The sequence below is a fragment of the Bos taurus genome, chromosome 11 (assembly GCF_002263795.3).
Source record: "Bos taurus isolate L1 Dominette 01449 registration number 42190680 breed Hereford chromosome 11, ARS-UCD2.0, whole genome shotgun sequence".
Lineage (NCBI taxonomy): Eukaryota > Metazoa > Chordata > Mammalia > Artiodactyla > Bovidae > Bos > Bos taurus.
Genome location: NC_037338.1, coordinates 82,826,198 through 82,843,141, shown reverse-complemented (window position 1 = coordinate 82,843,141; position 16,944 = coordinate 82,826,198). Strand labels below are relative to the sequence as shown.

General features: G+C 40.8%; 1 protein-coding gene across 1 annotated transcript in view; it reads right to left on the bottom strand.

Annotated features, from left to right (window-relative positions):
- Positions 1-16,944, bottom strand: part of NBAS (NBAS subunit of NRZ tethering complex) — a gene marked incomplete in the record, with an annotated part of 468,052 nt that overhangs the window by 364,203 nt on the left and 86,905 nt on the right. Inside the window, 6 exon segments of the mRNA NM_001192550.1 lie at positions 8,109-8,190; positions 8,447-8,587; positions 9,528-9,679; positions 12,551-12,676; positions 13,398-13,652; positions 14,913-15,106. Coding sequence (NP_001179479.1) covers positions 8,109-8,190; positions 8,447-8,587; positions 9,528-9,679; positions 12,551-12,676; positions 13,398-13,652; positions 14,913-15,106 — 950 coding nt within the window.

Genomic DNA, 16,944 nt, shown 5'->3' with positions numbered 1-16,944 from the left:
AAATGGCAACCCACTCTAGTATCCGTGCCTGGAGAATCGCCATGGGCAGAGGAGCCCGGTGGGCTACAGTCCATAGTGTCACAAAGTGTGGGACATGACTGAGTGACTGAGCACAACCACATTTAAAACCATACATGGTCGCACACTGTGCACAGTGTTCTATGGTATCTTGCTTATATTCAGCTGACAATATCTTGGGGAATATTCTCTCTTGGGACACTATTTTCCACAAATCAGTCCACTGAATAGATGATGTACTATAATATGCTTTACTGGTCCACATTGGAATAAACACTAATATAAAATGACATCTTGACATCACAATAAGCAATGTAATGCATAATCTTAGCCTAATTTATTCCATTGCAGGAAAATGTATCAATTTCTAATGCATTAGGAATTTCTACAAATGTAACGGATTTGTAGCCTGAAGTGTTTCCAACTGAAATGTAGCATCTGATAGGATGTTGCTGGTAAACTAGCAGGTTGCTGGATTCCCCCCCCTCCCCCACTCCACCGAGGAGCTATGCAATGATCATTTCTCTTTCCTTAAGACTCAACCTCTCCTCTCCCAGATTTCTCCCTGATCTGTTTTTAAAAATTCTCCAACCTCTTCTACCCTTGTGACTTCTCTATAATCTGCTCCTTTTCTTAGCACTGTCCTTCATTCTCACGCCCTCATTGCCTGGTCTGGTCTCTACCTGCCATCTCAACATTGCCCATCATTGCTCCACCCACTCCCCTAGAGACGGTATCAATACGGCCAGATAGATGGTTGAGTATAGAAAAATGGTTCATGGATGATATTGAATCACTGAGCCTGGATAAGAAGGAGACATCCACAGGGGAGTATAAGGTAACTGGGGAAGAAGGAGAATTTAGGTTTTATCTGTGGTCTTCATTCAGGGGAAGATGCTACAGGGCCCACCAGGGAAGGAGAAGTCAGAGTCAGAGGTAAATACTTGGGAGGTGGTGTCCAGAAATTCCAGCAGGAGCTCTGGAGAGAAGAGTGAGGGAGAGCGCCTGCTGTGAGGCTGCTGTGAGTGTTGGGCAGGGACATACACGGGGCAGCAGAGAAAGGAGCAGGAAGGTGATAACAGGCTTCCCAAGGGAGGGAGGGTGTCATGGTGATAGTGATGTGCACAGAGTTACCCATGTCACGGAGATGAGGGAGGATGGAAAAGAGCCAGTGAGAGGGGAGGGCGGATGCAACTAATACATCCTGTATGCTGTTTCCTGAGAGGCCAAGAGCAGAGGCCAAGAGAGAGGCTGAGCCAGAGTACAGGACACAATGAAGGAGACATAAAAGTTGATAAATAAAAACATAGATGTTCAAATCAAGATTTTGTTAAAACGCCCTTTTAAGTAATACAATTGGGATTTTAAGGAACTCCTTTTAAGCAATATAGAAATAAAATTGCAGGTGGGATAGTAATTCTTAGATGACTCACAAGAATGACTCCCCTGCCTAAAGAGTGACACCATCAGAAGCAGTTCTGTGCAGAGGAGAACCGGGAGATGGCACAGCACAGTGGTGGAGACACATGGTCGATGGAGACTCTGGGCCTTCACGGGACGAGGAGGGTCCTGTAGACCCCATATGCCGGTGTGCTGAGAACATCGAGCAGGAGTTACTTGAGCCATTGAGAGTCACTGTACTTGAAGGGGTTTTTGTTTAAATATAATTTTATTTCCTTTTGGCTGCCCTGGGTCTTCTTTGCTGCCTGCAGGCTCTCTCCACTTGCAGCGAGCAGGGCCTGTGCTCTAGTTGGGTGGTTGGGCTTCCTGCTTTGGTGGCTCCTCTTGCTGTGGAGCGCTGGGCTCTAGGATGCCTGGGCTCAGTATTGGCGGTGTACAGACTTAATTTCTCTGTGGCATGTGGGATCTTCTGGGGACCAGAGATTGAACCGGTGTCCCCTGCACCGCAAGGTAGATTCTTAACCACTGGACCACCAGGGAAGCCCCTGTACTTGAAGTTTTCATTGGAGCTACCTAAAACATGATAAAAGTGACCTCAGCAAAAGGGGGAAGGAGCAGTGAGTGCACGGCCTGCCTTCCACCAAAGAGAGCCTGCTGGGTTTGCACAGACCCCTTTCCATTTCTGAACCACATTTGCCATTTACTCACTTCCTCTTTCTCCACCTAAAAACCACACATCTCTTAAATTCTCCAAGCAATCTTCCTGGTGGCTTTCTTTCATGGAAGTAGAATTTCTGGGCAAAAGATTCTGTGCAATCTTTCTATGTGAATATCAGAAGAAGGTGAACATTTTATTTGAGGTTATGGTTCTGGAAATTCAGAATGAAATATGTTTCAGCTCACATTGGCCAAACATGCTGTACCTGGCCTCAGCCTCCTGTATTTTAGTTGGCTCACTGGTGTCATTAAGGTCCTGGGATCTCTCTAGCCCCTCAACTACTGCATCCACCTCCTATGGCATGGCAAAAAAAAAAAAGGCTCTCTGGTACCATTAAGATCCCTGTTGATTGCAGATCCTGTGATCTTGCTGGTGCCTTGACTTACTGCAGCTTCCTAAGTCCTTACCTAGGACTTGTTGGCATAAAGTTCAACCAGGAAAAACAGAAAACAAAACCTGTTTTAGTGTGTCTCTTGATATTTGGTTTTGTTTTACATTTGCAAGAGCAAAACACATAAAATGAAGCAAAAGGTACTTTTGAACATATATGGTTAACTGACTTAGAATTACGGATTGAAAGAGTGTCTGTAAAAATAAAATGTGACTTCGACTTCCAGCTTTAAGAGGAACAGTATCTGAACTTCCTCACCTGGCACTGGTAATTAGAAACCTGAACAAAATACTGGGAACAACTGTTTTCAGATCCTGGACAGCAGGCCACACAGGACTAAGTTCCTAGAGTGAAGATGGATACACAAATCCATCTGATGACTCCTGGCTGTCTGCCTTCAGGCAATTTCCATGTTGCAGGTACAGGGAGGGGAACCCAGATGCAGCCCAGCAAAGCCCTGATCTTAGAACACAGGTGAGCCAGGGAGGCTCAGAAGGTGATATGTGTTGGGCAGGGGATCCAAAGGAGAGAGCTACTCAGACAGAAAGAATGATTACAAGTGCCTAATGAGCCTGCTGAGTCTCTGTCATCTGATCACACACAGGTGACATTCCACAAGGCTGGGCAGGAACAACTTTTGAGGAAAGAATTATTACTGGAGATCTATGCATTGAGTGGGACTGGATGCCATGATCTTAGTTTTCTGAATGTTGAGCTTTAAGCCAACTTTTCCACTCTCTCTTTCACTTTCATCAAGAGGTTCTTTAGTTCCTCTTCACTTTCTGCCATAAGGGTGGTGTCATCTGAATCTCTGAGGTTGTTGATATTTCTCCCAGCAATCTTGATTCCAGCTTGTGCTTCCTCCAGCCCAGCGTTTCTCATGATGTACTTCTCTACTACTGCTACTGCTAAGTCACTTCAGTCATGTCCAACTCTGTGTGACCCCATAGATGGCAGCCCACCAGGCTCCCCAGTCCCTGGGGTTCTCCAGGCAAGAACACTGGAGTGGGTGGCCAGTTCCTTCTCCAATGCATGAAAGTGAAAAGTGAAAGTGAAGTCGTTCAGTCGTGCCTGACTCTTAGCGACCCCAGGGACTACAGCCCACCAGGCTCCTCCATCAATGGGATTTTCCAGGCAAGAGTACTGGAGTGGGGTGCCATTGCACTCTTCATATAAGTTAAATAAGCAGGATAACAATATACAGCCTTGATGTACTCCTTTTCCTATTTGGAACCAGTCTGTTGTTCCATGTCCAGTTCTAACTGTTTCTTCCTACAGGTTTCTCAAGAGGCAGGTCAGGTGGTCTGGTATTCCCATCTCTTCCAGAATTTTCCACAGTTTGTTGTGATCCACACAGTCAAAGGCTTTGGCATAGTCAATAAAGCAGAAATAGATATTTTTCTGGAACTCTTTTCTTTTTTTGATGATCCAGTGGATGTTGGCAATTTGATCTCTGGTTCCTCTGCCTTTTCTAAAATCACCTTGAACATCAGGAAGTTCACGGTTCACATATTGCTGAAGCCTGGCTTGGAGAATTTTGAACATTACTTTACTAGCGTGTGAGATGAGTGCAATTGTATGGTAGTTTGAGCATTCTTTGGCATTGCCTTTCTTTGGGATTGGAATGAACACTGACCTTTTCCAGTCCTGTGGCCACTGCTGAGTTTTCCAAATTTGCTGACATATTGAGTGCAGGACTTTCACAGAATCATCTTTTAGGATTTGAAATAGCTCAACAAATAGATGGGGTAATAGTGGAAACAGTGGCTGACTTTGTATTGGTGGGCTCCCAAATCACCACAGATGGTGATTGCATCCATGAAATTAAAAGATGCTTACTCCTTGGAAGGAAAGTTATGACAAAACTAGACAGCATATTAAAAAGCAGAGACAGTACTTTGCCAACAAAAGTCCATCTAGTCAAAGCTATAGTTTTTCCAGTAGTCGTGTATGGATGTGAGAGTTGGACTATAAAGAAAACTTAGCAGAGAAGAATTAATGCTTTTGGAGAAGACTCTTGAGAGTCCCTTGGACAGCAAGGAGATCCAACAAGTCCATCCTAAAGGAGATCAGTCCTGGGTGTTCACTGGAAGGACTGATGCTGAAGCTGAAACTCCAATACTTTGGCCACCTGATGTGAAGAGCTGATTCATTGGAAAAGACTCTGATGCTGGGAGGAATTGGGGGCAGGAGGAGAAGGGGATGACAGAGGATGAGATAGTTGGATGGCATCACCGATTCAATGAACATGAGTTTGGGTGAACTCAGGGAGTTGGTGATGGACAGGGAAGCCTGGCGTGCTGCGGTTCATGGGGTTGCAAAGAGTTGGACATGACTGAATGACTGAACTGAACTGAACTGAATGCATTGAATAATGTGCAACATTCACGTGGGGCTGAGAATCCTCACCAGCCAGAGTGAAGAAACCTCCTTGAATATGTGGGGCATTCAACTGAGACAGAAAATGTATATATTAGAGCTGAAACTAAAAAAAAAAAAAAAAGAGAGAGAGAGAGAGAGAGAGAGAGAGAAAGAGATGAAACTAATCACAAGCCTTAAAATAAAGGGCACATAGAATTGTACTAACAAACCTTAGCAATAATCCTCAAACGTGTCTGCTATGAAGGTAATCATTTCCTATCAGGAAAAAGCAAAATTAACACTTTCAGGAAACATACAAAGAAAACAAACCAAAAGACATTTCTATCACCCAGGAAACTTCAAGACATTTAGGGGTCCTGTGTCAGATAACAAGTCCAATGTATATTTCATATTATCTCATACCCACCCACAAAAATGAATATAAACCCCTTTATATACACTGCAAATATACGAGAATATTCAAGAAATTGACTACTTTCTGGAAAAATATGAATTCTCAAGACCAATATTTAAAGCAGCTGTAACAAAAGAAAAATAAGCAAGGAAGGCTATAAAATAAAATTTTTTCAAGAATTACTTCTGAAAATCATGTGAAGGCTATGCAAGCAAAGAACAACTGACTACAAAAGCACCACATAATTTTAGAGAATCAAGAATAGACGAACAGAAGAAATCTGTATTTTGTGAACATAATTTAACCCTGATAGGAGTCGGACACAACTGAGTGACTTCACTTTCACTTTTCACTTGCGTGCATTGGAGAAGGAAATGGCAACCGCCTCCAGTGTTCCTGCCTGGAGAATCCCAGGGGCGGGGGAGCCTGGTGGGCTGCCATCTATGGGGTCACACAGAGTCGAAGCAACTTAGCAGCAGCAGCATGAGAACTTGACATAAGTGACATAAAACAAAACGACACACCAATTTTACCTACTATTCTTGGTCTCCTAATCCATTGAATGCTAATTAATGATATATGAATCATTGCAGAGAAATTCTCCATCTCTAAAAAAACTAGGTTTCCTCACAATTTTTGTTCCTTTAAAAGGAAGGTCAAGCTGTTACAGTCTGAAGAAGTGCTTTGCTCCAGAATGTGGAATATATATACATGGAAAAATTAGTCCATTAAATCAAATGAAATAATGCCATTTGTAGCACACTTGGATGAACATGGTGATTTCACTTTAAGTGAAGTAAGTCAGACAGAAAGAGACAAGCATCGTATGATATCACATATGTGGAATATTGAAGAATGATACAGATGAACTTATTTACAAAGCAGAGGTAGAGTCACAGACATAGAAACACGCTTATGGTTACCAAGAGGACACGGGCATGTGGGAGAGGTGAGTCAGGAATTTGGGGTCAGTACGCACCAACTGCTGTATGTACACCAGTGACATAAAGGAGCTGCTGTGTAGTGAGGAGCTATACTCAGTATCTGTGACGACCTGTAATGGGAAGAATCCAGAGGAATATATAGGTCGCTCAGTCGTGCCAGCTCTTTGGGACTCCAGGGCCTGTAGCCTGCCAGGCTCCTCCTAAGGATGGGTCACAAGGAGCTGGACACAACAGAGGGACTAACCACACAAGTCCTACTCTTGGCCAAATTCATCAACTTCACCTACTTTTAAAAAGCTCAGCTTAATTCTCTTTTTGTGGGCTCAACAAATACTTTAAATGTCACTATTACCATGTAATAATAAATGTACTTACTACTGTCAAATAGGAAATAGTGATTCAATAACTAAAGAATAATAACAGAAAATTAACTGGATAATGAAACTCTGAACATTTTATGGAACTTTTTTAAGATCTCATCAGTGAAACTAAAACTAAGTATAAAAAATAATAAACTATAAGCTGTACCAGCATCAGCAATTTTATATATTACCTCTAAATATCATAGAACTCAGAATAATAAAGGAATATGCTTTAAAATAATATGACCAGCCAACAGTCAAGCTAGTTGTACTAAAGATAAAACTATTAGAAATGTTTTGTAACTTGTTTGTATGAAATGATATATAAATGATATAAAATTACCATGCTTTCTAAAAGACATAGAAATAGTTCTCTTGTCACTAGTATTTTGTTTGAAAATATTTGTTCTATTTACTGATGGAGAATCAAGTGCTTTTCTTTGCCTACAGGCATCAGGACTACTAAGTATCTCCACTGTTCTGGGGCCATGTATCACATTACTACACATGGCATGTACTGCGATCCTATTATGTGCCTGTACCAAGAGTCAAGGTATGCCCCTAAAAGGGAGGTTCAGACAGATGGAGGAAGCAACCTGCAAATGCAGTCAAACTTCAAAGGTGAGAAAGTGTAAGTGAAAGTATTAACTGTGAAACCCTGTCGACTCTCTTTCGACCCGTGTGGACTATAACCTGCCAAGCCCCTCTGTCCATGGAATTCTCCAAGTAAGAATACTGGAGCAAGCAGCCACTCCCTCTCCAGGAGATCTTTCTAACCCAGGGATCGAACTTGGGTCTCCTGCACTGAAGGTCAACTCTTTACCATCTGAGTCACCAGGGAAGCCCTTCAAAAGGTGAGAAATTTATACTAAATCCTGGGTAACGTGAACTATGAGGGTCACATGAAAAGCAATCTAAACTATGTATATTTTGTGAAATGCTTCTCACACCTCTAACAAATCTGACAGGACAGGGCACTACTGAAATGTCCAACATGGGACATTTGTGTTTGCTGCCCTGAAGAAACAATTTTGAAGTTTGCTCTAAGTTCAAGTGTCTAATTTTGGCTGTCATTAGGATCGAAGTTTAGCCAACTAAATTCAAGACATTAATAAATCATTAAAATAAAGCAGGTCAGAATATTCATATTAGGATTATTAAACCCCAGTGGATACTGAATTTGCTACTATAGACAGCTATCTACCATAACCAAAAGTTTAAATGTAAAATAAAAATAAATGAAAAGGATTGTAAATCTAGGAAACACAAATGCTGAAATAACACACACATTTCTACTCCCTAGACTAACAAAGCAACTTCTGGCCTCTCACAAATCCCTAATTTTTAGCAAAAATGATATACAAGAGAATGTGCTTCTGTGCAAATTTTTCCCACATAAATAGTTCTAAAGACCAGGAATATCCCACAGGATAGGCAGCCACAGCATGTGTAATGACAGATCGAATGAACATAATTGCTTTGATTAAAACCATTCCTTTACCTCATATGTTGCAAGCCGATCTAAGTAGGTTAATAATTTCAGTCTACAACGGCAAAGTTCCTTTTGTTCCAGCGTTAACCTGTTTTGAAAAACTATATTAGGTCACTTATATTTACCTGGAAGCACATTTCTCTATGATCTAAAATAGAATAAAAATGATCAATATTCCATTAAGCCCCAAACTCATGGGACAACACACAAAAGCACAAGGGCACAATACTAAATGCATTTGACTTGAGCTGCAGAAATAATGCAGAGCAGTTATCACTAGTAAGGAACACACTCAGATCACTGTTTTAAAGAAATTACCAAATGAACAGTAATATATCATTTACTTTGAAAAGTTCACTAATTTAAGTAGTTCTCGTCTCTTTTTGAGCTCCTTCTCCTTTTTCTTCTCGGCAGGTTCTTCTTCAGGTGGGGAAAGCTCCTCATAGGAGATATTGTCAATGTCCATCTCACCAGGGAGTGTAAATCTGTGAGGAAAAAAAAGAAAACTCAAATTTCTTTGGAGTGTGTTTTCTTTATATATATATATATTTCATATAGTGAAGAAGTACTTTTCCCTACTTTGATTTTATTAAGTTGGCTTCTGCAGAAACAGAAATAACCAACCGTTTAAAAGAAAGATTTGGCTATACATTATAACCAAAGCGATTCTCTCATTTATATCCATGAGGTGGGCAAGAAGTCATCCGTAATCATCACATGTAGAAACTCTGAATACCAAGGAAATGAAAGCTGCTTAGGAAAACATGGGAGGTTACATTATTGCAATGTGAAACAGCCTATGAAGAAAATGTTGCCCAGAATTTATAATGTGAATCACTTCTATTTAAGGTCTTAAAATGGTAATGAAGGCTGGTTTCATTTAAATTACTTATCAAACACACCATCACATTTATATACCATGGATATAATCTTCCAAATGCCTGATGAACATTAGCCCCTGTCAAATAACTTGATTATTGTTATTAACTGACATTTGTATGGTGCTTAAAAGTTTATGAGGTGGTTTCACAAGATAAATAATTTAATTAAGATAATGCTCTGAGGAAGGATACAACGATACAGATAAAGAAAGTGAATGAAACTCAGGATTGCCTACGGTGGTTCATTTGACCAGTAAGCAAGCCCAGGTATGCATCACCTTAAATCCACAGCTTAGACGCTGCCAGCATTCAATAAATGTATGTAGAATTTGCTCTTTTCTCAGCATCAAGCTATCATATGTAAACATATTTCACTCAGAAGAAAGAAAACTATGACCTCAGATTAAAAAAAGCATTAGTCAAATCAACTGCTCCATTGCACAGTAACCTAAATAAAGAAAAGTTGACCCTTTCTAATGTCTCAGTTTTAAAAGTGTTTACAAAGTCACCTTCACTTTTGAATCCAAATCTTTCTGTAACTAACCTGCCATCATCTGCTCCTTTCCCTATGGCTAAAAGGGCCTCCAGGTCTGTGCCTTTTAATCCATATTGAAGCAGTTCCTTGGCGGCATCCACATTTTCAGGAACTCTTTCCAAACACTCGTGAAGAACCCAGGATCGTTTCTTTATTTTACTCTGGACACAGAGAAAATAAAAAGCAGAGGCATTAAAAAACCCATGACATCTGACAGCACCTGAGAACTGCCTTCCAGAATCACAGCTAGCTACCTAAGAACTTGGCCACAGGCAGCTGCTGGAGCACCTCACCATTAAAAAAGCTTTTTTCCTAATGGTGATTAAAACTGAATATAGGGAATATGATTCCACCTGCTTTCCTTCTTCTAATGAAACACACTGAAACACAAAACTCAGATGACTTTTTTTTGGAAACATAGATCTTCCAAACTTTTTAGTTGTTCTTTAGTTTGCATTTGGGCTGTATGAAAGAACAGAAAATAAAAAAGTAAGACAAGATTTATCCTACTGTGACAAACATGTTTAACCTTGAAACAAAACTAACGTTTTGTTTAGTACCTCAAAGTTCTGTATTTACTTGGCCATGAGCTGTACCCCAAAGCACAGACGATGATTCAATCATAAAGAATCATGCCGTGCTGTTCTCTGGGAAGACCAAGGGCCATTCTTCCCTCCCAACAGCTTTCTCTGACTCCATTTGAAATCCCTGACTTGCTCTCTTCCTTGAGTCTTTGTGGATACAAATTTAGAGTAAAATCTGGCTCATACCCTTTATGTTCCTTTACACATTCTCTCATATCAATTCTTTCCTCAGGAGTCTCTGAATTCACATCTCCTTCTCCACGTCTGTGGCCTCCATACCAGTCCATGTCATCAACACATAACACCCTGGAAAGGTTTCCCACTTGAGCCCAAATCAGTATCTACCTAATCATAGGCCCCAGTGTCCACTATCATGGAATATCACATCCAACAGACTGGTTTACTTACAGACCCCATTTATTCACCCAAGAAATATTTGCTGAGTACCGTCTGCGTGCCATGAAAATACAGCAATGCATAAGACAGATTAGTCACCAGCCTTCTGAGTCAAGCTCATTTTCCCTTAATTTGCTCATACCACTGGTCCCATTAACAATGCCTTCATCTCTTCTAACTCTACTTTGAATCCTTTCCAATCCCTGCCCCAAACATCTTCCTATATAAAGACTTCCATAGCAGAGTCTAACATTATTGCTACCTTCACTGGGTTCCCATAGCATTTGTCTGCAATCACTTGTATGGTCAAAGCACGTAAGGCATGAAGCTTGTCTTCTCAGTAAGATTAAAAGCTCCCTAAAAGCAAGGCCATATTTATGCCACTCCAGTACCCCTTCACCATCTCTGGCATAGAGCTTCTACTCTGTACTTCCTATCTATTTTGCTGAATTAAGCATTTCCCCCAATTAAAAAAAAAAAAAAAAAAAAGTACATGATTTGTCTCTTCAACATCTGTCAACTCCATCAGAGACCAAAACTGCCTTTTATTGTGTTACAGGAAAGGCCATTAAGTGAATATACATGAACTCATGACCTCACTGTCCTGAGTCACAAAAGAAGGAAGAAAGATAAAATAGGTTAGGTGTTCTGATATTCTAAAGAAAACACAAGCAACTTTGTCTTCTCCCTTTATTTCAATATTCTTCATGCTCTCTTATCTCTAATATCATATTTGTATTAACAGTTTATCTTTCTGTTTGGTTTAAAGCATCAATGTCTTACATACAACTTTTTCAGATTGTTTTTTTTAATTACTCATGTACATAAATTTAGGGAAAACAATTACCACGAAAATTTCCCAACATTTCTTAGAATATTTCTAAATGTAAACATATTTTCCTTCCTAAATGAGAAGTCCTAAAAATAGGAATGCGTTCAACTACTTCTTACAAACAGACCAAGGATCCAAATTAACAAGCTGCATAGGAACTGTAACTGTGGTAACGTGGTAGTAAGGAGGATACAGTTGTAGAATTTAAGCAAAAAGAATTTAAGCAAAAAGCTGCCTTTCAGCTTCAAAAGCATTCTTCAAAGCTAGCTAAGAGACAGAAACAGCATCTCCCATTTGGGGCCGACATGATACTAAGCTTTGTCAACAGAGGGTGCTGCAGGGGGCGGGCCCTGCAGAGGAAGAACCTCTCCTGTGTCTGGGTAGCCAGCACTGCCAGCAGGGACCATCTTGCGATGCTTTCTGCCAGCTTCATCTTTCAGAGGACAACTTCCCACTTAGCATCGACTGCACTCCCATGGACAGACTCCTCCCCAGTGAACCTCCCAGACACCTGAATGGGAAGCTTCCTAAACTAGGCTTGCCTGTACTCCAGGGGGAATTTTTTTTCTGTTCCATCCTGGCCATGGTTCCTTATCTACCAGTCTTCTTGCTAGTGGGGGCGTTTCCTACTTACCAGCCTCCAGCTGATCACCACCTCCCCTCTGAGTTTTCTACCTCCTTGGAAACATTCCCTTCAGCCCCAGGTTATTCCTTAGAGTTATCTTTGCCCTCATATACTTAATGTCTCGTTACCAGAAAATAATTCTCTGTATTAAAACTGTCCTCTTCAAATTCCTGTGTGGTTCCTGACTCTTGACAGGACCCTGACTCATGGCAGTGAACTGAGGTGACTGAGGTAGATGAAGGGAAAGAGTTAGGCCAAGACCAGGTACTTGGCTGGTTTATCACGGAATATTCATACACAGGTCTTTGGTACCAACAATCCAGCTGCAGAGCCAACAGAACCTGGAAACAAGGTAATTTTTCCAGGTTGAATAAAACGCTTCACAAAGAAAAGTCATCAGTGAAAAGTACTCCAATATGAAGCCCTACAGCCATGAGATAGTCCTTTAAGTATGAACCTTACCTTCTTCAGGGGATCTTCCCAACCCAGAGATTGAACCCAGTTCTCCTGCATTGCAGGCAGATTCCTTACCATCTAAGCCACCAGGGGAAGAACTACGACTCTCACTACATGTTATCAAACTATGTAAACATACCAAGTAATTCTGAATTGAAGCAATGTTGACCGCTGACTTCCTCCACTGCCTCTGGTACACCAGGTCAGTGTCCAGGCCGTAGGTCTGAGCCAGGGACAAGGCTTCCTCATACTCTTCACTTTCGATCTTTGGACAAGGAAATGGAACAGGAATGTGATGTTACTGAGCTGTCGCAGTGTCACGATGATGGCAGAATGAATGGCAAGAGTGGAGGTCACGCACTCTTAACCACCCCCATGTGCCCTGTTGTGGCACCAGAAGCTCACAAACATGATGAGGGCCAGAGAGATCAACATCTATTTAATCACTTTACCAGAAAAATGAGAAACAGAGGTAAAGTGCCCATGCTTACAGAGTAAAACAGCAAAGCCAGCACAAACAGGGCGACAGCCAGAGTCCTTTGCCAGGACTCCTCTCCTGACACTGCAGCACAGACACATGCAGTACTCAGTGCTGATCGAATCTGCTTCCCAGGCAAACCCCCGACTAGAAATCCAGCCTGCAAGTTCTTCCCTCCCCAGCTGCAGTCTGAGCAGACAGCTGTCCTCGGCACAGAGGAGGTGAGAGCCAAAGGCCACAAGAAGTGGAGTGAAAACCTGGGCAGAGCCACCAAGGGGACAATGGTCCAGGTGAGCTCACCTCCCATCCACCGCTTTTGTGTGACCGCTCAGGCACAGAGCAATCACAAAGAGCAGCAGCATTTTCAGAAGCTTTATCATACTGATGTTTGCAACATACTGATACAACAATCCCTCTTTCAATTTCTTCCTTTATTAAAAAAAGAGTGTTTTTCTCAACAGAATTGTAACTGAATCTGTGACCATGCACAGTAACAGGACACCCTCACCTTCCTCTGGTAGAGCTCCTCCGGGGTCGTGGACCGCAGGCTCACCAGGCGGTAGTTTTTAGTAATGGTTCGTGGGCGTTTCCGGGGCGGTGCGAAACGTTCCATCTCAGTCACTAAGTACAGACCCTGTTTTATATAGCCAAAGTAGCGAGTCTTGGCAGAGATTTCCTGATCAGAATCCGAATCCTCTTCTTCGTCATCTTCTCCCGCCCTCGTCTCCAAACGAGATCGTTTGGGGGCAAGTTTAATCTCGCACTGAATTGAAAAAGATGTTAAATGAACAGTGAGGAACTAAAGACAAGATTTTAGAACTAATAGAAAAAGCATTTTAATTCTACTCTGGTTTGATGCATTACATCAGTGGTGTGATTAAGACTAAGCATGGAATTCAAAGGAACCCAACAACAAACTCTATATACATCAACAACTCCAGAAATATGTGCGCAAGTCACTGGTTCCAAATCTCTAAAACTAAAGCTTGCTTTAATAACAGGTTATTAATATGGTCTGGTACAATGTATGCTTGGTAATTATTTTAGGGAAATAAAGGAGAATGTTAATTTCTTTCTTTTGATATTTTTGTACCTGCTGTGAAAAGATGATGTGTTTCAATCCATTTAGCAAATGAACATGAAGGTATTTATTTGCTCTACCAAGAATAGCTACCCTTCTGCCCAACTTTTAAACAATATCTGAAGCTGCACAAAGTTTTGAGTCTGAAGGCTGCCTGCTAAAGATAACCTTCATTCCAAACTTAACAGAGTTGACTTGGATTTTAAAACATGATTTTCTTTAAAGAACATCTTGAGAATCAGTACCAAACTTACAGGTAAAAAAAAAAAATTGTCAAATTGCATTGAAGTGAAAACTATTGAAGGTCATTAACTTGGAAATAAAATAAGAGTTTTAAATGACCAAAACATAACTTTAAAATACTACACTCATCTCAAATTTTTTTGACATGATAAACAAGTATTTTTTAACAGAAGAACCAAAAGTTTTAAGTTGTCATATTTCACAGAAATAGGCTAAAGACTGTATTTCTTTGGTAGTAATATTATTTATGTTTTTAAATAACTAATCTGGGTGGGGGGGGGGGGTCTATCATGTCCATTAGGGAAAAGTGCTTTGTAGAAAACAAAATGACTAAAAATGTTTTTCTTTCTTATACAAATGTAATTTTTTAAACTGACTAAACAATAGATTTTTTTATACTGCACTCAAGCTGATTCCAATAACGAACTTTTAGTTTTAAAAGATAAGATTAAATAATGGGATACTCAAAATTAAAAATCAGACATTTAAATTTCTTTTGTAATACACATTAGTAGTGAGTAGGCTTAGTCACTCAGTCACGTCTGACTCTTTGCAATCCCATAGACTGTAGCCCGCCAGGCTTCTCTGTCCATGGGATTCTCCAGGCAAGAATACTAGAGTGGGTTGCCACGCCCTTTTCCAGAGGATCTTCCCAACTACTCTCAAACACACTTGTTGCTTTAAAAAGGAAAGAATTACCTCCAAACTTAAAAACCCCCCATCATGGGTAGCGGTGACTTGAGGCGACGGTTCAAACCATTCACATGATTTTCCCAGTAAATTTTTCAAAGTTTTCACTGATGAAACAGTCAAAGCACCAGAGCAGCGAGCCAAAATCACTGCGCTGTCCACCCACCAATTCACATCTATCAGTGGGTAAAAGGACTCCTTATCTAATGGGGGGAAAAGTAAATGAACAGAAATTCATCAATCAATGCAGGTTACATACAACACACTTAGTCCAATAATCAATTTTAAAAACCTATTTGAGCCCTAAAGGTATGACAAATACTAAGAATAAAATGTAAGTCGTCACTCAGATTTTGACTCAAATTTAAGACTGCTGTTTAGTCTCTTAGTCATGTCCAACCCTTTTGTGACCCCCATGAACTGTAGCCCACCAGGCTCCTCTGTCCATGGGATTTTCTAGGCAAGAATACTGGTGTGGTTACCATTTCCTCCTGCAGGGGAATCTTCCCAAGCCAGGGATCAAACCCATGTCTCCTGCACTGCAGCAGATCTTTACCACTGAGCCACCAGGGAAGTTCAATATAAGATACAAAGTGGTAATTTATTTAACAAAAATCTGAATGCCACCGATTTGCCAAAGTCCAAAGTTTTATATTAAGGCCTTTCTGCTCAAAAAATGAAAAACATTCACAGACATATCACCATTTTCAACATACAAAAGATAAATAAAAGATAAACTGATAAATGGCAGGTTTAAGGAAGGACGCCGACCTTCCTCTGGAGCAGGTCTTAAGATCTTCATGTGGGAGGTGCCCTCTCTACACCTGGAGGAAAGGTGCATCCTTATCTCCAAAGACAGAGGAAGGCAGGGAAAAACAGACAGACAAGCTGCTAAGTCTTATCCTGAGCTCAGACCCTATGTCCTGTCAAGGTTTTCCACACCTTCCCACTCTTCATCCAACCTAGTATAACACTGATCAGGTTTAACTTCCTCAGATCTTCATTTCCTTGTGAAGGCGCCCATGTCCCTAAAACATAGTAAGTAAAAGTGCATGCTTTTTTCCTTATTAATCGGTTCTTTGTTACTCCAATTTACTGGGTCTTAGTTGATTTCAGAATCTAGTAGGGTAGAAGGAAAAAGAATTTTTCTCCCTACATTTGCAACTGGAGCTTCCCAGGTGACACCAGTGGTAAAGAATCTGCCTACCAATGCAAAAGACATAAGAGACGAGTGTTCGATCCCTGGGTCGGGAAGATCCCCTGAAGAAGTGCACAGCAACCCACTCCAGTATTCATGCCTGGAAAATTCCACGGGCAAAGGAGCCTGGTGGGCTATAGTCCATGGGGCCCGCAAAGAGTCGGACACGACTGAGCGACTGAGCACACACACCCACAGCTATCCAGAAAGAGGAAAACACATTCAAGACCAGTAAAGAAATGGGTGGGGTGGGGGGAGATAAAAATGAATTGTGGTTCACCAAACTGAGGCATTCAAAAGGAAATAGTGTGATATTTATTCTGATTTTATTGCCCTTCACATACCTTACTTGTTCCACTGACAATCTGATGAGGTTTAAAGGTAATACATAAAACAGTAAACCATAAACTTTAAAATATATGTAAACATTGGAGCAAAATGGGTTAGTGGAATTCCCTGGTTGCCCAGTGGTTAGAACCCAGTGCCTTCACTGCCCTGACCTGGGTTTGATCTCTGGCTGGGGAACAAAGATCCCAGAAGTCATGAAGCATGGCCAAGTAAAAAATAAAATAGGAAATGAACTCTATTAGAATAATCCATTATTTTAATTAAAAAATAATGACTATAATAACTCAACATCTTCTTCCTATTTAAGCCTAAAGCAATCTATATAAATAAGGAATTCCAAGAAAACATGAAAATCAATGTTCCTCAGCTTACAGCTTAACATAAAGGGGGATGAAAAAGAGCAAATCATTTAAATATACTGTCAATCTTCTGCTTTGACAAATTGTTTTCTCAAAAATGTTTTTCTAAATGAGTATTTTGGATGATTATTTAACA